This window comes from Schistocerca cancellata, chromosome 2 (assembly GCF_023864275.1).
Source record: "Schistocerca cancellata isolate TAMUIC-IGC-003103 chromosome 2, iqSchCanc2.1, whole genome shotgun sequence".
NCBI lineage: Eukaryota > Metazoa > Arthropoda > Insecta > Orthoptera > Acrididae > Schistocerca > Schistocerca cancellata.
In genome coordinates, this window is record NC_064627.1 from 538,477,054 (window position 1) to 538,501,586 (window position 24,533).

The 24,533-nt window shown below is 46.2% G+C and overlaps 1 protein-coding gene across 2 annotated transcripts in view; it reads left to right on the forward strand.

Moving 5' to 3' along the window:
• Positions 1-23,687, forward strand: part of LOC126162093 (toll-like receptor 4) — a 121,800-nt gene extending 98,113 nt beyond the window's left edge. Inside the window, exons 5-6 of one of the 2 annotated variants that reach the window (XM_049918369.1) lie at positions 7,777-7,960; positions 20,654-23,687. In XM_049918369.1, coding sequence (XP_049774326.1) covers positions 7,777-7,960; positions 20,654-20,902 — 433 coding nt within the window. In that variant the 3' untranslated portion in view covers positions 20,903-23,687. The remainder of the gene's footprint in view (positions 1-7,776; positions 7,961-20,653) is intronic. The other variant, XM_049918370.1, reaches the window with a different exon arrangement.
• The last annotated feature ends 846 nt before the right edge of the window (positions 23,688-24,533 follow it).

The following is a 24,533-nucleotide window of genomic DNA, read 5'->3' on the forward strand; positions in this document are numbered from 1 at the left end:
CCTTTATCATTTAGCTACAAAATAGCAGGTCAGCAACTGGAAGCAGTTAATACCATACATTATCTGGGAGTACGAATTAGGAGTGATTTAAAATGGAATGATCATATAATGTTGATCGTCGGTAAAGCAGATGCCAGACTGAGATTCATTGGAAGAATCCTAAGGAAATGCAATCCGAAAACAAAGGAAGTAGGTTACAGTACGCTTGTTCGCCCACTGCTTGAATACTGCTCAGCAGTGTGGGATCCGTACCAGATAGGGTTGATAGAAGATATAGAGAAGATCCAACGGAGAGCAGCGCGCTTCGTTACAGGATCGTTTAGTAATCGCAAAAGCGTTACGGAGATGATAGATAAACTCCAGTGGAAGACTCTGCAGGAGAGACGCTCAGTAGCTCGGTACGGGCTTTTGTCAAAGTTTCGAGAACATACCTTCACCGAAGAGTCGAGCAGTATATTGCTCCCTCCTACGTATATCTCGCGAAGAGACCATGAGGATAAAATCAGAGAGATTAGAGCCCACACAGAGGCATACCGACAATCATTCTTTCCACGAACAATACGAGACTGGAATAGAAGGCAGAACCGATAGAGGTACTCAAGGTACCCTCCGCCACACACCGTCAGGTGGCTTGCGGAGTATGGATGTAGATGTAGATGCAGAAGAGTGTTTCTAGAGCCACTCTGTAGCAATTCTGGACATGTGGGGTGTCGCATTGTCCTGCTGGAATTGCACAAGTCCGTAGGAATGCACAATGGAGATGAATGGACGCAGGTGATCAGAGAGGATGCTTACGTACGTATCACCTGTCAGCGCCGTATCTAGACGTATCACGGGTCCCACATCACACCATCTGCACCCGCCCCACTCCATTACAGAGCCTCCACCTGCTTGAACAGTCCCCTGCTGACATTCAGGATCCATGGATTCATGAGGTTGTTTCCATACCCGTATACGTCCATCCTCTCGATACAATTTGAAACGAGACTCATCCGACCAGGCAACGTGTTTCCTGTCATCAACAGTCCAATGTCGGTACTGGCGTGCCCAGGCGAGGCGTTAAGCTTGTTGTGCAGTCATCGAGGGTACACGAGTGGATCTTCGGCTGCGTAAACCCATATCGATGATGTTTCGTTGAATGGTTCGCACGCTGACACTTGTTGACAGCCCAGCAATGAAATATGCAGCAACTGGCGGAAGCGTTGCACTTATTTCAGGTTAAGCGATTTTCTTCAGTCGTCTTTGGTTTTCTGCAGGATCTTTCTCCGGCAGCAGCGATGTCGGAGATTTGATGTTTTACCGAATTCCTGATATTCACGGTAAATTCGTGAACTGATAGTACGGGAAAATCTCCACTTCATCGCTACCTCGGAGACGCTGTGTCTCATAGCTCGTGCACCGACTATAACACCACATTCAAACTCACTTAAATCTTGATACCTTGCCACTGTAGCAGCAGTATCCGATCTAAAATCCGTATGTAAAATCAGCAAGTGGGCCAAAATCATCTATTTATTCTCTCAACGACCACACGGGCACCGAAACGGAAGATATCAGAGAGAAGACCGAAATACTGAATTCGGTCTTCCGAAGTTGTTTCACCGCGGAAGATCGTAACACTGTCCCTCTTTTCAATCGTCGTGCGAACGTCGAAATGGGAAATATTGAGATAATCGATCGCGGAACTGAAAAGCAACTACAATCGCTTAGTAGTGGAAAGGCTTCAGGACCAAATGAGATACTTGTAATATTCTATAAAGATTACGTGAAAGAACTTGCTCCCTTTCTAGTAGTAATTTATCGTAGATCGCTTGAGCAACGAAAGCTACCCAACGACTGGAAGAAAGCGCAGGTCATTCCCGTTTTTAAGAAAGGCCGTAAGACAGATCCACTCAATTATAGACCTAAATCGTTGACGTCAGTTTGTTGTAGAATTATGGAATATGTTTTATGCTCAAGAATTATGACGTTTTTGGAAAATGAACAGCTCCTCTATAAAAATCAACTTAGATTCCACAAACAGAGATCCTGCGAAACTCAGCTCGCTTTGTTCCTCCATGAGATCCACAGCGCAGTGGACAACGGCGCCCAGGCTGATGCCATGTTCCTTGACTTCAGTAAGACATTTGACACCGCCCCGTTGTGCCATTTAATGAAAAAAAATATGAGCTTACGGAGTATCGGAGCAGATGGAACTCAACACGTCGCTCTTAAAGAAAATAAATCGACCGAGATAAAGGTAATATCCGGAGTGCCACAGTGAAGTGTGATAGGACAGCTGCTGTTCACAATATATATAAATGATCTAGTAGAAAGCGTCGGATGGTCTTTAAGGCTATTCGCAGATGATGCAGTTGTTTATACCAAAGTAGCAACGTCAGAAGATAGTAAGAATTTGCGGAACGGATGAATGGTGCAGACCCTGGCAGTTGACTCTGAACGTAAATACACTCCTGGAAATGGAAAAAAGAACACATTGACACCGGTGTATCAGACCCACCATACTTGCTCCGGACACTGCAAGAGGGCTGTACAAGCAATGATCACACGCAAGGCACAGCGGACACACCAGGAACCGCGGTGTTGGCCGTCGAATGGCGCTAGCTGCGCAGCATTTGTGCGCCGCCGCCGTCAGTGGCAGCCAGTTTGCCGTGGCATACGGAGCTCCATCGCAGTCTTTAACACTGGTAGCATGCCGTGACAGCGTGGACGTGAACCGTATGTGCAGTTGACGGACTTTGAGCGAGGGCGTATAGTGGGCATGCGGGAGGCCGGGTGGACGTACCGCCGAATTGCTCAACACGTGGGGCGTGAGGTTTCCACAGTACATCGATGTTGTCGCCAGTGGTCGGCGGAAGGTGCACGTGCCCGTCGACCTGGGACCGGACCGCAGCGACGCACGGATGCACGCCAAGACCGTAGGATCCTACGCAGTGCCGTAGGGGACCGCACCGCCACTTCCCAGCAAATTAGGGCCACTGTTGCTCCTGGGGTATCGGCGAGGACCATTCGCAACCGTCTCCATGAAGCTGGGCTACGGTCCCGCACACCGTTAGGCCGTCTTCCGCTCACGCCCCAACATCGTGCAGCCCGCCTCCAGTGGTGTCGCGACAGGCGTGAATGGAGGGACGAATGGAGACGTGTCGTCTTCAGCGATGAGAGTCGCTTCTGCCTTGGTGCCAATGATGGTCGTATGCGTGTTTGGCGCCGTGCAGGTGAGCGCCACAATCAGGACTGCATACGACCGAGGCACACAGGGCCAACACCCGGCATCATGGTGTGGGGAGCGATCTCCTACACTGGCCGTACACCACTGGTGATCGTCGAGGGGACACTGAATAGTGCACGGTACATCCAAACCGTCATCGAACCCATCGTTCTACCATTCCTAGACCGGCAAGGGAACTTGCTGTTCCAACAGGACAATGCACGTCCGCATGTATCCCGTGCCACCCAACGTGCTCTAGAACGTGTAAGTCAACTACCCTGGCCAGCAAGATCTCCGGATCTGTCCCCCATTGAGCATGTTTGGGACTGGATGAAGCGTCGTCTCACGCGGTCTGCACGTCCAGCACGAACGCTGGTCCAACTGAGGCGCCAGGTGGAAATGGCATGGCAAGCCGTTCCACAGGACTACATCCAGCATCTCTACGATCGTCTCCATGGGAGAATAGCAGCCTGCATTGCTGCGAAAGGTGGATATACACTGTACTAGTGCCGACATTGTGCATGCTCTGTTGCCTGTGTCTATGTGCCTGTGGTTCTGTCAGTGTGATCATGTGATGTATCTGACCCCAGGAATGTGTCAATAAAGTTTCCCCTTCCTGGGACAATGAATTCACGGTGTTCTTATTTCAATTTCCAGGAGTGTAAATGTAACATATTACGCATACATAGGAAAAGAAGTCCATACTGTACAGCTTCCCTAATGATGACAAACAGCTGGAGACAGCGTCTGTCGTAAAATATCTAGGCGTAACTATCCAGAGCGACCTTAAGTGGAATGACCATATAAAACAGATAATGGGAAAAGCAGACACAAGACTGAGATTCATCGGAAGAATCTTAAGGAAATATAACTCATCCACAAAAGAAGTGGCTTACAAGGCGCTTGTTCGCCCTATTCTGGAGTATTGTTCAGCTATCTGTGATCCGTATCAGGCAGGACTGACAGAGGATCCAACGAAGAGCGGCGCGTTTCGTCACAGGATCGCTTAGCTGGCGACAGAGCGTTACGGAGATAGTAAACAAACTCCACTGGCAGACGTTACAAGAGAGACGTTGTGTATCACGGAGAGATTTACTACTGAAATTTCGGGGCAGCTCTTTTCAGGAGGAGTCAGACAACATATTACTTCCCCTACATACATTTCGCGTGTTGACCACGAGGAGGAAATTCGAGAAATTAGAGCCAATGGAGAGGCTTACCGACAATCATTCTTCCCACGCACTATTCGCGAGTGGAACAGGGTTGCAGGGATCAGATGGTGGTACTGAAAGTACCCTCCGCTACACACCATTAGGTGGCTTGCGGTGTATGATGTAGATGTAGATGACCAACTGCGCCAGACACTTGTTGTCTTATATAGCCGTTGCCGACGGCAGCGCCGTATTCTGCATGTTTATATATCTCTGCCTTTGAATAAGGATGCCTCTATCAGTTTCTTTGGCGCTTCAGTGTATTTTATGTATTTATCCCCAGAAGAGAAACCCATAGGTAAACCTGAATATAGATACTGGAACACACCATCGCCTCGCAGCGTGCTGTGAGCTCCTCAGATGACTATTGCGTGCACCAGAACCGGTATCCGGGGGACGAAGGTGCTCTTCGGCCTGGAGGCGACGGCTGGTCTTTCCATAACCCTTATAATCCTTATAAATGGATTGTGGCCGGGGAGTAGATGGCTAACTTCAAGGTTTGTGATTTTTCCAAAATGGGCAGCGTTTTGCAATAGGTGTTGAAGAGAATCTTCTAAAAGACCTGCCAGCATCAGCATGATCAGCATCAGCAGGATCAGCATCTTTGAGAAGTAGTATTAGCGGGGGCCCTGCTCCTGATTCTGATTGGTTGTAATGTCTAAATGTTAAATAATCTCGTGGAGCTGTTCGCGATGTTGCGAAATCGGGAGACGGTCGACAGCGCTCGTGGAGTGTCGTGAGCCGTCTTGGGCGGAGGTGGTGTTTTGCTAGTAAAATTTTCAATTCGGGTGTTAGTGAGACATCGTCATCAACGGGGTTACTTTTCCAGTGCGGTACACCTAAAAGACATTTGAAAATGCGATCGAATGTATGGACGTGTCAAGCCTTCTTAGATAGGTCTACTTTGCTGTTATACACCGCGATCGTTGCGATTTGGTGACCGCCCAAGTGCACTATAGAAAGAGAAACAATGTGTCAGATCGTGGAGCCTTTATGTAGCTGGAAGTAGCGTTCACTGAACGAAACAGACTTGGTTAGGTTTAATTGAAGCAAACAGATTCCATTTGTTTCCGTGGAAACTTGAATGTTTTGTTTTTGTGAGACATTTTCCATCCTTGAATTTTGACCTTGTTTTTGTTTTACTGGTCGGAGATTATATTCGAAATTGTTAAAGACCCGTAGGAGGCGGTTTATGAACCGTTAACAGTTACATATTCCAATGTTCTGATCTCTGACTCTTTTTGAAAGTACGCTGATGTCCAAAATTAAAACAACAAACCGCAATTTTCCCGTCCTGCGTCTAATTCACGATATAATCATACAAACTGTCAACAGATGTCCGTACGATCGTGTTCTGCACCGAAGATGGCATTTCGGTCAACGGAAAACCACACCAACGATGACGTCAGGGCACCTATCAAACGGACTAGTGTTCGCCGGATAGTCCCACATCACAACCGCTGTGTACACAGTCACATACGGTCTAGTATGGCACAGAGAAGACGCCTTTCAGACTCACTGCGGTGGAGGGCCATAGGAAGAACGGAAGCAGGACAGTCGCAAAACCGAGCGAGGTGGCGCAGTGGTAAGACACTGGACTCGCATTCGGGAGGACGACGGTTCAATCCCGCATCCGGCCATCCTGATTTAGGTTTTCCGTGATTTCCCTAAATCACTCCAGGCAAATGCCGGGATTGTTCCTTTGAAAGGGCACGGCCCACTTCCTTCCCTCTCCTTCCCTAAACACTCCAATCCCAACAATCGCAAACGCATGTGGTCTGTTGGCTTAATGTGAATCGTTCTGTTGTTTCTCAGATGTGGCTACAATTTCTAGAGACCGAAACTATATCCCGAAGATCAAGGCAGGGCCGACCATTTGTTACATCAGAAAGAGGAGACCGTTATTTGGCGTTAAGGGCACGACGCAACCGCCTGAGTATAGCAACAGGCATCTGACCTTGCAGCATCCGCTGCACATGTCGTATCGAGGCAAACAGTGTAGAGAAGGTTTCGGTAGAGTAGCCTTTATTGTCGGAGACCTGCTGTATATGTACCTCTGACGCGTCTTCGCAGAAAGGAACGTCTAGAGTGGAGTCGTGAACATGCCACCTGGTCAGTCGAACAATAGGCCAATGTTCTTCTCACAGATGAGTCCTGATTTGGTCTGGAGAGTGATTCTCGGTGAATCTGCATTGGAAGGGAATGTGGAGTACGATTTCGAGAACCGAACATTTTGGAAAGTGGTCGATGTCGAGGAGGATTGCTAATGGTGTGGGTAGGGTTATGTTGACCATTCGAACATCTCTTCATGAAACTCTACGGGTGGATTGGAGAGGTTTAATTGCTGTCAGGTACAGTGATTAGATCTTGGGACCTGTGTACAGTTGTTGCGAGGTGCTGTACCACCAGAACTGGTGTTGATGGACGATAATACTCGACCTCATAGAGCCGAGTGGGTGATGTGTTGTTGGAAACGGAAGATACTACAGGCATGAAATGACCTGCTCACTATCCCTGTTTGAATCCCATAGACCATGTCAGGGATGCACTGTTAAGACTGGTTTGCATAACGTCAACATCGACCAGCCACTGTCCATGGGCAGCAGCTATGCAGGAAGAATGAGCGCTATTGCCCCAACATGACATTGATAACTTTGTTCACAGCATGCTCCGTCGTTGTCAGGCCTGTATTACTACCAGAGGTAGTCACACCCCATAGTGAGGACATTTGCCGGTTGTCGGAAAGTGTGCACAAATCTGCCAAGTTGGAAAAAACGAAGAACATTTCCGTCTACTGTTATATATGTTGCAGTTGTTTACATTTTATTTCTTTACATTGTCTCTACTTTGCTATCACCTGTTTATATTTTTTGTGGCAAAATAAATGCAACCTTTGCAAAATTTCCGTTTGTTGCTTTAATTTTGGACACCAGTGTAGATGGACTGTTACAGGTCTCTGATTATTAACACTGGGGTAGTGAGAAATTTAGCCCCGTCCCCCGTGTCAAAGCGAAGCAAGCGCGCATTACTTAGACTCTTTTAATAGTGTAGCAGAGCAGAGAATTAATGCAGGTCCGCCAACAAAGCTCTCCGATTAAATCCGTGGATCAGTGCGACGTGCGAATTGTCTCGCGCGCCGCACATTGCCTAGAGTGCGTGGATTAGGCCGCATCACGATTGTGGTTTCGCACGAGGCCACGGTGGCTCCGAAGTGCGGACGAAAGGAACGTTACAATATGAGCAGTGTATAACTGAAAGAAAATGGCTGTTACACACTGATGAAGCACTCTAAGAGCATAACATGTTGATGACGTTCTGTTTGCAAGTACCTGACGCCTGCACGCTACCTGGTTGCAGCGGGAGCGATCAGTCGTGGGTGGGGGGCACTCTGTTGCCCCTGCTCGAAGGCCAGCCGGACTACCGCGTCTGTCTGCATGAGCGAGGACTCGACAGTGGCACCGCCAACCACAACTTATCTCACTTGATGGACTGCAGCCGCCACGTCATCATCGTGCTGTCCAAGAGCTTCCTCAGCAGCAGGGTGAGTTGACATCCACACTTGTTTTTCTTTCAAGTGCGACGTGCACATCAAGAATGATTGAAACTTTACAGCCAAAACCATGGGGACTTTAAATAACATTTTTTGTCCAGAATGGGATTTTTCACGCTGCAGCGGAGTGTGCGCTGGTATGAAACTTCCTGGCTGTGGCTAAGCCATGTCTCCGCAATATCCTTTCTTCCAGGAGTGCTAGTTCTGCAAGTTTCGCAGAAGAGCTTCTGTGAAATTTGGAAGGTAGGAGACGAGGACTGAGAGAACTGAGGCTGTGAGGACGGATCGTGACTCGTGCTTGGGTAGCTCAGTCGACTTCGGCACGCTAGCGGCACGGACGTCTTGTTTACGACCTCGCCGTGGAGCTCGCTCGCGGAGTTGTTTACGTATTTCTGCCGTCTTAGCGCGCTATATTTCCTTCGAAAGAGAATGGCTTATGCCCACAGAAAATCGACAATGAAGATTAGATTTTCACCTGAATATGCCCGACCAAAAGCACTTGAAATCGAACAGCTTATCAGAGATGAAGTCGAGATTGTTTGCAACGATCTTGTTGGCATCCACCTGTCTGTAGTGAGCAGTGTGGCATACGTGAAATTGATTAACGAAGACAAAAAAATGGCTCTGAGCACTATGGGACTCAACTGCTGTGGTCATAAGTCCCCTAGAACTTAGAACTACTTAAACCTAACTAACCTAAGGACAGCACACAACACCCAGCCATCACGAGGCAGAGAAAATCCCTGACCCCGCCGGGAATCGAACCCGGGAACCCGGGCGTGGGAAGCGAGAACGCTACCGCACGACCACGAGATGCGGGCCTAACGAAGACATATGTGACAAAATTCTAAGTGCAACTCGAAGTGGTCTTACTTTCCGTCACTCTGATGGACATATTGGTAACGTAACTGTGGAATATGCGAGACTTGGACTGCGGACGATACGTGTATTTGAACTCCCTTTCGACGTGCCTTCAGAGGTAGTGGTATCTGAATTCCCCCCATATAGAAAGGTGATTAGTCATACAACTGAAAAGTGGGTTCAGTTCACTACATACTCAGTTCTCAATGGAGTACGACAGAGCCGCATAGAGCTAACCAAACATGTCCAGTCCTACTTATATATTAGTGGCTGCCGTGCAATCATAATTTATGATGGCCAGTCGAAGACATGCTCGGGATGTGGCAAGAAAGGACACCTCTGCTTCAGCTGCCTGCAACGCAGAATCCCTCAGTTGCCGCCTGGGGACCTACAGGCCACGACCGCACCGACGACGCTACGGCTGACGTTTGTCGAAGTTCCCCATAACGACCTCCAACTGCGATCACCACTGGCTCCTACTACTGATATAGCTTCATCTCCGGTAATGCTTGAGGCTGTTGCGGACGGACCGACGCCCTTGCCTCCTCTCGTCATGGGCAGTGGTGAGCAGTCTCTAGTGCAGGGGAAGGCCCTTGACTCCATGGTTGTGCCTACCGATGATTTTGTGCCTGATCATCCGGATCCCCAGGCGTCTGCAGACAGTGAAGATCACGTGCGCAAGCAACGGTCGCTGAAGAGACGTCGGAAATGGCGTATCTTCCCGTCTGACACATGCAGGACGCATTCTCAAGGCCATGAGGATCACAACTATCAATATGTTCCCCTAATGGACGATTCCGTGGCAGAAGCACCATTCTGCCCCCTGTTGGAGGTACAACCATTTTCGCATGCACCAGGCGCTGTACCTATGGACGTTGAACAGCAGCTGAGCCAGCACCACTCTGCCACAGCCGACGTGACGCCGCCTTCTGACTCCACTGGACGCACACCTTTCACGCACCTTTGCGTGGTCTGACGATGTGGACGACGAAACATCCACCTTTGTGACAGCAGCGAATGCTGCTGCTCCAACCCACGACTGCTAATCGACAGGGTCACTGAATGGGAATGTGCAGCCTACTGGGGCAACGTTCGTGTTCGCTGCTGATCTTCGTGCCGTCATGGGCTTCCCAGTAGTCCCAGTTCCGCGACAAGCTTACAGGACTGGCTCCATCAATGTCAACATCATTGGCACCCATCATGACAAATCACAATTGTTCCGTGAAATGTTGAGAGCGTCGGACCTCGATGTTGCCCTTCTGCAACAAGTTCGCCTAGCGACGTTTCCTGATATCTATCGCTATGTTTCTTACCTCACGCCATGTGCTGACGGTGGCAGTGAGACATCTATTCTTTTAAAGGAAGGCATTGAAGTAGACGACGTGATTTACCTACCATCGGCTAAGGGTCTTGCTGTGACCTTCCACAGTGTCAGAATCATCAATGTTTACGCTCCTTCGGCCACGGCCAAACGACGGGAACGGCCGCGATTCTATTCAGAAAAGGTCGTTCCTTTGTGTGTAGGCCGATACGACCATATTATTCTTGGCGGCGACTTCAGTTGTGTGTTATCACAGAAGGAGCAATATCCCCATTTCACCACATGCCAGGAACTCAAGTTGCTCGTGCATGAACTCAACCTCACCGATACTATTGACGTGTGCATGGTGATCGACCTGGATATACGTACGTCACCAGCCATTCAGCAAGTCGTCTTGAGCGTGTCTACGTTTCCCAAGGAATCGTAACTGCCAAGTTTGACGGTGAGTTATGGCCTACCGCCTTCTCCGACCATATCGCCTATATCTGCACTATTAAGCTCTAGAGGCAGAAGGTGTGGCGCGGTCGAGGCCTGAGTAAGCTGAATGTCGGCCATCTCAAGGATCCGGAACGCAGGCAGGTCGTAGAGACGACGTGGAACAACTGTATGAGACGCCTCCCAGCGTATCCTTCAACATCCTGCCGGTACCTCGACTGCACCAAGCCTGCTTTACGTCGTTCGATGATGAATTACGGTCGCCACAAAATGCTGTGGCAACGACATAGCATGGAATACTATTTCACAGTTCTCCGCGAACTCTCAAGTCATGCCCCCTCTGTTCAACGAAAGGGTGAAATTCAACGGATTAAGGCGAAGATAATTTCTATTATGCCTATGCGCAAGATGTCACAACTGTGTACTAGGAGAACCCCCGTCTATGCATCATATTATCCAGCAGCAGTGGTGTCGGAGAAAGCTGGTCAACGCCCTCGACATTCCAGATGGTCGCCGGTTGACGTCCCAGAATAATAGCACAAATACCTGTGTGGATCACTACAAAGAGTTCCATGCAGCAGAGGACCAGAACATGGCGGTAACGACTGATGTCCTCCGTTCGTTGACAGGTACCCTTGACGGGACTGCTGCGGAGATTCTCACAGCGACAATTACGGTTGATGACGTAGCTGATGCTCTTCGTAAGGGTGCGGCGAACAAAGCCCCAGGTCCCGACGGGTTTCCGCTGGAGTTTTACCGCACATTCCAAGACGCCACGGGCTCACGCTGAACTGCGATGTATGAAGAACTGATGAACTCTGACCTTCCCCTCCCACCCGAATTCGGAGAAGGCTTGCTTATCCCCGTCTCCAAGCCATTGGGAGGTCGGGGAGTTGGACATCATCGGCCGTTGACTATGTTAAATTGTGACCACAAGATTTTTATCGGGATTCTTGGCTCTCGCCTTCGGCGCGTCATCCCTCAAGTCATTTCTCTGGATCGCACTCAGCGATTACCGTGACGTCATACCCCTGGCCACGACCTGCCGCAGTCGTGGTGCCATAGTGACAGTGCACTTCGACCACGCCTTTGATGGAGTGAGTCATGACTTTCCAGAAAGCGTACTCCGACGGATGGCCTTCCCCAACAGGTTTATAAACTCATCGTCTTACGGCTCCTCCGAGGTGTCACGTCGCGAGTGCTGGTCAGTGGCTGTGTGGCGGGCCCTGTTAATGGCATGCGGTCGGTCCGTCAAGGATGTCCGCCGTCGATGCTCCTTTTCGCCATCACCCTTGAGCCACTGTTACACGTTTGAGGAGCCGGCTGGCAGGGATAACAATGAGGAGACAGGCTTTCATCTGCCGCGCCTATGCCGATACTTGGTGTTCTTGGTTTTAGCTGAGGATGAAGTGCGAGAGGCACTGGCATGGATCAACCAGTACGGGACGGCTGCGGGCAGCCGTGTGGACCTGACGAAATCTAGTGTAGTGTTCGTCGGTAGAGGTCTTCCAGCAGAGAGTGTGTTAAGATCGTGATTAAACATTACCAGACATGGTGTTGAAATTTTGTGCCGGAATAAACTCGGCACCAACCTCGCAAACAGTTTGATTACAGACAATTGTCCACGCAGGATATCATGCACTCACTTAGCTGACATGCCTACAGTCTCAGCAAAGTCCGAATTTTTATTCGGCTGTCTTTCATTATCATATTATGAATTTTTTCGGTGGTTTCCTTTATGTTGACGTGAATTGGACGGCTGCAGCGATGACGTTTAAATTCATTAATCCAAAAGAAAATCGTATTCAATGATGGTGTCCAGTCAGTGTGAACTACCTCCAATTCTGTTTTAATTTTTCCGGCAGTCCAACCCTTCAAATGTAAATGTTTGATAACAGCACTAAACTCAGTTTTCTCAATTTTGAATCGCATCGAGATGCTGACCAATTCAGAGGGCTGTTGAAATTCCTTATATGATCCTTGGAATAGTCGGGCTTACCAACTATGTAGGTGCAACAAAAATGTTCCATTATTTCACGAAAATTTACCAGTCTTGTCAAACCATGCTTGTACCTTAGTCGAGAAATCCTACGCACCCACATCAAGTACCTCTATGGGGAGAAGATGGTGAAACCTGTAGGGAAGTTTTACGGAAGTTTGATGTAATTTTAGGATCCGGCTGCAAACTCGACAAACATACCACACATTCCTGCACTGGAAAAATCTACACTGTCACATATGAGATAATTGCTTCTACACTTTTGCTCTCGCCGCTTACAGGATAAGGCATACTAATACAGACGAATGTGGAATTTCGACACCAATGATGAAACTTATTTCCTCGCACAAACTGGTCAAAATATTGTACCGGCCTCACTTGCATAGTTTGCGTCTGTTTATCGGAATTACCTTTCTCAATAATCTTTTGACAGCAGAGAGTCGCAATGTGTGTAGTTCAGGTAAAAGTAAACCTGCATTCTCATTGCAGTTCAGTGGAGTCCGCTGTGTCTCCAAACTGCGAAAAGAACAGATTTCAGACTTAGGCGGTGCGGGCATAATCACCTCACGCAGTCTTAGACCATGCGGGCAGTCACTTCGCGGCAAGAAGAGTTCTCAGCACGGGAAGTTTGTCACCGAATTGGTACATACCTCATCGTCGTCACCCGAACATTCAGCTGTTATCATGAGGCCTATGGTTCTCAGTGAACGCACACGCTCTACAACTCCAGCGGATAACAGCTACCTACATAAAATATTAATTCGTGTGGCTCAGTTGCCTCGTGTAAGTCTTTCAATTGGACGCCACTTCGGCGAATTTCGTGTCCCTAACCTACCCTAATTATCCACTTGGGGAAAAGGAAACTACAGTTTAACGTTGAATCCGTCCTATGAGTCATTCCTGGCAACTCCTCACATCGTTGAGAGGCGAAGGCTAGGTTAAAACCCAGACTGAAAAATCAGTAGTTCAACAGGGACTCGATGTCGTGACCTTTCGGTTTCCGCGCAAACGCTCTCCCGCTAGACCAGCGGGAGCGACTCGCTACTTATAAATTACTGCTCTCAGGTAACCGAGGAGGACGCAACACAACTGTGCGCTGCCTTTCTGCAAGCTACTTATATTACTGTATTGACCTAGATAGTACTCAACTGTCTCCACATGATCAGTCTGGCCTCTTGACGTCCATTATGAACATCAGTATAGATTCCTCGGTACCACGGTGCGCGGAGGTTAGAGCCAAGGGAACAGCTGGAATGGCATCTGTACTGATGGCGTAATGTCTCGTTACTGATGAGTACAGGACATCTATGACTCCTGATGGTCATCTTAGAAGAGTATGGAGGCGGCCAGGTACCAATGCACACCTCAAGCATGCAGGTCTGCACGGACGTGGGTCAGCTTTGTTTTGCGGAAGGATCCTTTGTGTTAGAGGCCTAAAATCACTGTCAACCGTAATTTCACGGTTGTGAAGTACGAGTGGCGTTTGATAAGTTTGGTACATTTCCATGAAGGAATGAAACATTTTTGCTGCGCATTCATGGTTGGTAAGCTTGATTATTCCAAGGAAAACATAAAGAATTTCAACAATGTACAACGTACAGTTCATAATTGACAGCCGTCTGACTTGGTCGGTGTGTCGACTGCGATTGAAAATGGAGAAAAAAGGAATTTCGTGCTGTTATTAATCATTTTCATTCGGTGGGTTCGACTGCCGCACAAACCAAACCGAACTGGATGCGGACTGTGCAGCATCGTTGAAGACCGTTTGCGTTTGGATCAATGAATGTAAACAGCGGAGTAGAAGCGCGCTGCGCCCGTTCAGTTGAGGTCACCACAAAGGAAACCATTCACAAAATCCATGACGTGGTAATACAAGACCACCGAATAAAAATTCATTATATTGCTGAGTCTGTAGGCATCTCAAATGAGCAAGTGCATAATACCCTGCATGGAGAATTACCTGTGAAGAAGCTGTGTCCAACATGGGTGTGCCGCGATTGCACACAGTCAACCAAAAGCGCGCCCGGAACAATATTTCAACACAACGTCTGGCGGTGTTTAATCGTAATCCGCAAGAATTTTTTCACCGATTTGTGCCTGTTTAAGAAACCTCGATTCATCATTAAGCACTAAGAGTCAAAACGGGAGTCAAAATAATGAAAAAAGGCTGATGAAAGTGCACTGGAGAAGACAAACACCATTTTGTCAGCTGGTAAGATGATTGCCACCTTTTTTTGAAATGGGATTCCTAAGGAATAATCCTCTTACATTACTAAAAGAGGCAGAACCATAACTGGATCCTGTTACTCTTCATTGTTGGATCGTTTGAAACTTTCGTCGGCTAAAAAAAGGCCAAGGTTGGTACGCAAAAAAAAAAAAATATCGCTCTTTCATCAGGATAGTATACCATCCCACACATCATAAATATGGCTTAAGTGCATGAAATGGGCTTTGAATTGATTCCTCGTCCGCCCTGTTCACCAGACGCAGCCCCTAGTGGCTTCTTAATGTTCCCTAACTTGAAACTTCTGCTTGCTGGGTAGAAATGACATCGAATGAGGAAGTAATAGTTGTATTCAACGAGTATTTTGCAGCGCTTTATGTAACTTATTTTTCCAGTGGGATGAAAAAGCTGGTTCGAATCCTGCCTCGGGCATGGGTGTGTGTGATGTCCTTAGGTTAGTTAGGTTTAAGTAGTTCTAGGTCCTAGGGGACTTATGACCTCAGAAGTTAAGTCCCATAGTGCTCAGAGCCATTTTTTTGAAAAAGCTGGAGACTGGCTGGACCATGTGTATAATATATCCCATAAAGGAAACTACATCAAGAAGTAAGGTCAGTTGTTTACGAAACAAATATCTTTCCTTATTTTTTACAAGACTTATCAAGCAACCATTTTATTGGGGCAGGATCCTGCAACATCTTGTCCACAATACTGTCAAGAACACCGTGCCCACCTAGGGAATGTTGGAAAGTTGCCAAAATACATTTGCTGAAAGTTTTCAAAGACTGGTAATTAGAGCAGAAAACAGAGATTTGTCTGTGATGATGCAGTCTTTGTCAGTATCTGTGGTTTTTACGTAGGAAGATTATAATAAAAATCATGTTTTATGTTTTTTATAATATTCAAATAACATAACAGAGGAAAAACGCGACATTGAAGGCCATCCTCCAGCAGGAAGAAAAAAATCGAATGAAATAGCCTGCACTATCTGTTGACATGAACTCGATTGAGAATGTCTGGAACCTGACGAAATTTGCAGTGAGTAGTCCCAGAAACCCTTCTCATACATTGCAGACATCGAAGAGTGGGACCGGCCTGAAGAGCAACGTTTCGACTACCTGGTGGATAGCACTTTAAGGAGAATCCGAGCGTATTACTTTGCGTGGGGTGCATCAACGCGGTTTTGAATGTCACCTAGCAGCATATTTTAATTTCATAGGTGTGCAAAGATATGAACATTCAAACAAACGGCTTTATTGTCATAGTTTCGCTTTAAACTAGCAGAGAGTTTCTTTTATTAGTTTGGTGCATGTATTCGTAGCGTTTTTGTTTTGTATGTTGGTGTTCCGGTTGATATGGTTTTATTTATCGATTGCCATTTTTCATTTATGATTCACTGTTGCTATTTGAGTTTACATATTGACATTTTGTCATTTAGAGATAGTGAGAGGCGCTGTAGACCTTAGAAAATGGGACGCCAAGTGGGAAAATCGGAACATTTCCGACATATTCTTCTGCTTGAGTTCAGTAGAGGGGTAACAACAGTGCAGGCAGCCAATGAAATTTGCGCCGTGTATGGGAATAATAACATTGGGCAGAGCATGGCACGAAAATGGATTGCTCCTTTTAAGGAGGATCGTTTTGACATTAGTAACTTTTCACGTTCAGGAAGTCCTTCAGGATTTGATGCAGATCGTTTAAAAGCACTAATCCATAATAAACCAAGTCAGTATAATCTAGAAATGGTAAATGTGATGAACTGATTATTCTACAATCGTGCAACATTTTCATACAATTGAGAAGTTTCCAGACTGGGGTGTAAAGGTACCCCATGCTCTAAGCAAAAATCACCGTTTGTATCTCTGCTTGCTCCTCATCAATTGGGTGGTGAACAACACGGACCATACCTATCTTGTGTCTTGCTGGACACGATAAATGGTGTCTTGATGCTAACATAAGGAAAATGAAGGAATGACTGAGCAAAAGCAAAGCAGCAACTCCTCGTACAAAGAGCTGCGCGCATCCACAAAAGATAACGTTATGCATATGGTGCAACAGCGACGGTGTTGTGTACTACGAATTGCTTCCCGGAGGTCTAATCATCACTCCTGACATTTATTGTCAACAACCGAGACGTCTTCCAGACGCAGTCAAAGAACAACAATCAGTAACACTGCGTGAAGTGATGGTACCCCACGATAACGTCCAACCGCATTCTGCCAGACTGACAAAAAACATTACACAGGAGTTGGGTTGAGAAGTCATACCGCACCCACCTTATTCACCTGATACTGCGTCCTCACATTTTCACCTTTTCCGCTATCGAACACCCTTCAAGGAACTTCCTTTTTTTTTTTTTTTGAAGAAAATGTGCTCCGAACATTGCTCGAGGAGTTCTTCGCCTCAAAACCAAAAAAAGTTCTACAGTCGCTGTTGCGAAAGAGTGAAGGAGACTATGCTATTGATGACTAAAGCTTCAGCTACTTGTATCTGTTGTGTTTATTAAACGTATGGAAAAACGCTACGAACTTCAGTTATTGGGAGCTCCAACGTTAGGCGGGTTATGGAGCAAATTTCTCGACCTCTGCTATCGGGTGGAGAAATGTACGGTCCCCCTGAATAGGTCAGGCGTGCACTACACGCCGGAAGCGGCTACAAGGGTAGCGGAGTATGTGTGGAGTGCACATGGGGGTTTTTTAGGTTAGAGAATCCTCTCCCTAGGCCCGACAAGACGCCTCCTGAGACGCGGCAAGGTAGGAGTAGGCAAAATGCAACAGGGAATAACAATATTAATGTGCTAATAGTAAACTGCAGGAGCGTCTATAGAAAGGTCCCAGAACTGCTCTCATTAATAAACGGTCACAACGCCCATATAGTACTAGGGACAGAAAGTTGGCTGAAACCAGACGTAAACAGTAATGAAATCCTAAACTCATACTGGAATGTATACCGCAGAGACAGGCTGGACAGTGAAGGGGGAGGCGTGTTTATAGCGATAAGAAGTGCAATAGTATCGAAGGAAATTGACGGAGATCCGAAATATGAAATGATTTGGGTGAAGGTCACGGTTAAAGCAGGTTCAGACATGGTAATTGGATGTCTCTATAGGCCCCCTGGCTCAGCAGCTGTTGTGGCTGAGCACCTGAAGGATAATTTGGAAAATATTTCGAGTAGATTTCCCCACCATGTTATAGTTCTGGGTGGAGATTTTAATTTGCCGGATATAGACTCAAACGTTCATAACGGGTGGCAGGGACAAAGAATCCAGTGCAATTTTTTAAGTGCTTTATCTGAAAACTACCTTGAGCAGTTAAACAGAGAACCGACTCGTGGCGATAACATATTAGACCTTCTGGTGACAAACAGATCCGAACTATTTGAAAAAGTTAACGCTGAACAGGGAATCAGCGATCATAAAGCGGTTACGGCATCGATGATTTCAGCCGTAAATAGAAATATTAAAAAGGGTAGGAAGATTTTTCTGTTTAGAAAAAGTGACAAAAAGCAGATTTCAGAGTACCTGTTGGCTCAACACAAAAGTTTTGTCTCAAGTACAGATAGTGTTGAGGATCAGTGGACAAAGTTCATAACCGTCGTACATAATGCGTTAGATGAGTATGTGCCAAGCAAGATCGTAAGAGATGGAAAAGAGCCACCGTGGTACAACAACCGAGTTAGAAAACTGCTGCGGAAGCAAAGGGAACTTTACAGCAAACATAAACATAGCCAAAGCCTTGCAGACAAACAAAAATTACGCGAAGCGAAATGTAGTGGGAGGAGGGCTATGCGAGAGGCGTTCAATGAATTCGAAAGTAAAGTTCTATGTACTGACTTGGCAGAAAATCCTAAGAAATTTTGGTCTTATGTCAAAGCGGTAGGTGGATCAAAACAAAATGTCCAGACACTCTGTGACCAAAATGGTACTGAAACAGAGGATGACAGACTAAAGGCCGAAATACTAAATGTCTTTTTCCAAAGTTGTTTTACAGAGGAAAATTGCACTGTAGTTCCTTCTCTAGATTGACGCACAGATGACAAAATGGTAGATATCGAAATAGACGACAGAGGGATAGAGAAACAATTAAAATCGCTCAAAAGAGGAAAGGCCGCTGGAACTGATGGGATACCATTTCAATTTTACACAGACTACGCGAAGGAACTTGCCCCCCCCCCCCTTCTTGCAGCGGTGTACCGTAGGTCTCTAGAAGAGCGTAGCGTTCCAAAGGGTTAGAAAAGGGCACAGGTCATCCCCGTTTTCAAGAAGGGACGTCGAACAGATGTGCAGAACTATAGACCCATATCTCTAACGTCGATCAGTTGTAGAATTTTGGAACACGTATTGTGTTCGAGTATAATGACTTTTCTGGAGACTAGAAATCTACTCTGTAGGAATCAGCATGGGTTTCGAAAAAGACCGTCATGTGAAACCCAGCTCGCGCTATTCGTCCACGAGACTCAGAGGGCCATAGACACGGGTTCACAGGTAGATGCCGTGTTTCTTGACTTCCGCAAGGCGTTCGATACAGTTCCCCACAGTCGTTTAATGAACAAAGTAAGAGCATATGGACTATCAGACCAATTGTGTGATTGGATTGAGGAGTTCCTAGATAACAGGACGCAGCATGTCATTCTCAATGGAGAGAACTCTTCCGAAGTAAGAGTGATTTCAGGTGTGCCGCAGGGGAGTGTCATAGGACCGTTGCTATTCACAATATACATAAATGACCTGGTGGATGACATCGGAAGTTCACTGAGGCTTTTTGCAGATGATGCTGTGGTGTATCGAGAGGTTGTAACAATGGAAAATTGTACTGAAATGCAGGAGGATCTGCAACGAATTGACGCATGGTGCAGGGAATGGCAATTGAATCTCAATGTAGACAAGTGTAATGTACTGCGAATACACAGAAAGATAGATCCTCTATCATTTAGCTACAAAATAGCAGGTCAGCAACTGGAAGCAGTTAATACCATAAATTATCTGTGAGTACGCATTAGGAGTGATTTAAAATGGAATGATCATATAATGTTGATCGTCGGTAAAGCAGATGCCAGACTGAGATTCATTGGAAGAATCCTAAGGAAATGCAATCCGAAAACAAAGGAAGTAGGTTACAGTACGCTAGTTCGCCCACTGCTTGAATACTACTCAGCAGTGTGGGATCCGTACCAGATAGGGTTGATAGAAGATATAGAGAAGATCCAACGGAGAGCAGCGCGCTTCGTTACAGGATCAATTAGTAATCGCGAAAGCGTTACGGAGATGATAGATAAACTCCAGTGGAAGACTCTGCAGGAGAGACGCTCAGTAGCTCGGCACGGGCTTTTGTCAAAGTTTCGAGAACATACCTTCACCGAAGAGTCAAGCAGTATATTGCTCCCTCCTACGTATATCTCGCGAAGAGACCATGAGGATAAAATCAGAGAGATTAGAGCCCACACAGAGGCATACCGACAATCCTTCTTTCCACGAACAATACGAGACTGGAATAGAAGGGAGAACCGATAGAGGTACTCAAGGTACCCTCCGCCACACACCGTCAGGTGGCTTGCGGCGTATGGATGTAGATGTAGATGTAATAGCATTTCTTTTATTAACCAGATCCGTAATATTGTCGGCGGACCTGCACTGAGCCCGGGAAGAGATAGAGAATGTTGAGTGTCATGACGAAATTACACACACACACACACACACACACACACATATATATATATATATATATATATATATATATATATATATATATATATATATAATTCTCACTGTAACTTTCATTTATGCCAGTTATGAGAGTTTTTATAGAGTCTGTTTTGATATATAGAATTATACTTTTCTGTATGCTGCAGTGGTGCCTATGGGAGATGGCCTTGGCGAACCACCGCACGCTGGATCCATCGCAGCGTGACTACGTCATCCTGCTGGAGCTGGAGCCGCTGGAACGCTCGGCGTTGCCGCGGCAGCTGCGCTTCATAATGGACACCCGCACCTACCTGGAGTGGCACCAGCCGGGCGACCCGCAGTACGTGGAGCAGGCGTTCCACAGGCTGCAGCAGGCGCTCGGCCCACCTGTCTCTCCAACTCGCAACTCTCGCTGATGTCTACATTCGACGAGAGACTGAAGTCTGAGTAATGGCTCTCGCCAATGGCCCTAAGTTTTGCCGCCAGATTTAGCTACAATAAAATTCCCCAGTCTGTACTGCTGCATCGCTGTGTCAAACACGCCCACATTTCAGCCACTACAACAGTTTGCACAAGTAATAATGACGTTTCGTAGCACTGATTAACTGTCGGTAAATCTCACAACACACGCCATGTAATTTTATGTCATTTATATACCACATATATATGTAGTGGCGTTACATCAGTGGTAAAAACCTCACTATGAGGCATATCACCTCCAGCTGGGGTGAAAAAAGAGCCATCTCGATCATATACAGCTAGATAAATTTTTATTCAACAGAATACCTCTCCTTCCAAATTCTAATCCAATGGCCCACTAATCACGGTTTCTCGTGTCCAGACGTATGGCAGACAGCCGCCAGTGCTGAGTTCTCACCAATGGCGCGATACGCAGAGACTGAAAAGTGTACATTCGCCCTGGAGGTTGCGCTATGGTTCAATCGGCCTAAGTTGACCCCAGACAGTGGCAGTGGGCTGCACGTGGCGTTTTCACGGGCCCGCCTCAACCAATAACGTAACGCGATTATGTGTACATCTCTATGGCAATGCCCCAGCGTTCTCATAGCTCTTCAGATGGCTACTGGAGTCGTTAGCGCTTTGAAGCTGAAAACTGGCAACAGTGCTGTGTACTGCCAGGTATCTTCTTACGCCGTCTCGACATTGGGCATGCTCCACAGCTGTTACGTCGTAGGCGTTCGGTTACACGTTTTGCAACTGGTGTTTGCACGAGTGCAGCAAAAGTAAGACGTTCCTTAGTGTGCTCCTTTTCTTTCTCTTGATTCCCTTGCATTGTCGCCCTGTTAAACCGCCCTAATATTCACTGAGCTCCATCTGAACTTTATATTCTTAAATCTATCTGCCGCTGCATTTGTTCCTTCTTTATGACACTTGCCAGCGATACTTAATCTCTAATTCAACAAAACCATGCTTGTAATGGAAGTGTCAATGGCACTCGTTCTCGCACATCATCAGTTCACGAAATAAATAAATGTCTGTCCCCGTACAAGCGCAGTCACTACGGCCTTTTCGTGTTCTCGGAGCTGCTGCAAAATCTTCACTAGAAATCCAGCTTCGAAACTCCGTGGTGTTTTTGAAAATAGGCAAATGGTCTCTCTTTCGGTAATTTCTATATTTTAATAGATCGTAACCATTTATGGGTAATGACTTGCAAGTGTCAACCCTTAAGTACTTTTAATGTTATCTGTTCTGATAAGATGCAGTGGTGTTGAAATACGATTCATAACGTCGCAAGTAGATTCACAATCTCTCTATATAACGGAATCGTAGGTCTTGTACCCATTAGGCCCTTTCTACAAAAAGGCTCCTGATTCCCGGGAATAAAACGTACTATTGGTGCTGCTGTGTTTTGAAGGTGGACTAGAGATATCTCTTTCGTGAAATTTTACATCTGACGCACGTAACCATTTGTGGCAAATGACCTAAGGAGCGAAACGTAGCACTGGTGCTTGTGCTACTTCTTACGCACCAGATCTAACTTTTAAGTCATTATTTTATAACATTTAAAATATGTGTCACGATTTTATATAGCATCCACTGATGAGTCAGTCTCTCGACTGTTCAAATGTGTTCCCTGATTACGTTCACAATTCGCCTTCCCACTGAATGAAATGCATCTAGCACAGAATCAGAGGCGACCCTGAAAACAATGGAGCAGATGGGGCACCATTAAAGGACGAAGATTCTCATCTGCTCCTATTGTCTTAGCGCCTTACAACCCAGCAAAGAAACTGACGCAAAAAAATGCAAAACGAAATGCTTCAACAGCAGGGGAGACATGTATCATTTTAACATGGGACGTGGAATTCTAAGAAAACGAGGAAGCAGATCAAGCATCAAGGAGACCTGCAGGGAAAACAATATGCCATTCCCCTGCAGTCTGCCATCTCGTTCTTACGTCAGAGAGTCCTACAATAATGGAAAGAGGAGTGGATGGCAAAGGAGGGGGACTGGATTTGGTGAACCCAACTGTCCGGCCATGATGTACCTCATATTGGACTCAGAGACAGCAGGAAGTAACCTTCACCTGTCTTCAAATTTGGTGCTGTCCACTAACGCACGGCCTCGTACACTGACGAGGGGACCCTCCAGCATGTGACGCTTGTGGCTGCGAATATCAATGTACGTCACAGTTTAATTGCGTGCATTTTAAACCTTGACAAGATGGCAGAAGCAAATGTAAATACAGATCTGTCGTCTATTTTCGTTAACGACGACGTGAGTTTGATAAAGCTATTAAAATGTTGTATATTTGAAGATTCTAACCTAAGATTTCATGTTGAGGATTTTAATGTGATACAGAGTAGCGGCTCACCCATTTTTAGTACAGCGATCGGCCAGCTACACTTACCTGTGCAACCGGCATGCTTTTGATTCATTCCATGAAAAATTTTTATGGTCAGTTTTAGAATTGACTGTGAACGTGATTTTAATATTTTGGTGTGTGTGTGTGTGTGTGTGTGTGTGTGTGTGTGTGTGTGTGTGCGTGCGTGCGTGCGTGCACATGTGCGCGCGTACACAGTATTCAGAGTATATTTATATTTTAACTCCCTGTGGAAATCCTACTGAATTCCCACCTTAAGTTACACAAGTCTCATGAAAGATTTTAGTTCAAGCGCTTAAGGTCTTGGAGTCGTCCGCCCCTACTAATAATTGTTATCCTGCTACGGATGCTCTCTAAATTTGAGAGATATCTCAGTTTCTTTACACAAACATTGTATGGATATGTCGCTGTTGTAATGATTAAACTATTTGTATGATCAGTAAATTTTTTAAAAGCAACTTATTATTGTATTAAAATTATAAATCCTGTGAGAAACCTTTTTGCCCCTAATAAATTAGGACAGTAGCTTAGTGTGTGTTTTTCTAAAAAGAAACATTTCAGTATTTTATTGATATTATAAGAAATTCTTCAACCCGAATAAACGCACTTGGAAGTGTAACAGTCAAGGTAAGGAGAAGTGGGAAGACAGAGAAGAAATGAAAAACAGAGTAGAATGTAAGAGGTAGCCAAATGAAAAGGAGACACATAAAAGAAAGTATGTAAACTGTATATTATTTCAAAACTAATTGCCATAACTGTTAATACAGTTATCCCACTGTGCGACAAATCGGTCAATGCCTTTACGAAAAATTGTTTGCGGTAGCCTACAGAGCCATGATTGTACACAGGCGTGCACTGCTTAGTGCGAAGCCATTAACGGCCCTCTTCAGGGCTCCAAAAATATCAAAGTTGCATGGGGAGAGATCGGGACTGAACGGGGAATGTGTAAGGGCTTCCCAACAAAATTTCTGCAACGCAGTCGAAAAAATAGGCACGCCAGCTCCGGGGAAGTCATGACGAGCTTTTTCTTTGACTGAAAAAGCCCTCTGCTCATTGACTTCCTGGAACTCGGCGTCACAATTAACGCGTAGCGATACGTTAAAAATACTTTGCAAAAACTGAAACGCACCATCAAGGCCAAACGTCCAGGAATGCTGACGGACTGCATCATTCTGTTGCAGGATGATGTCCGTCCACTTACTGCG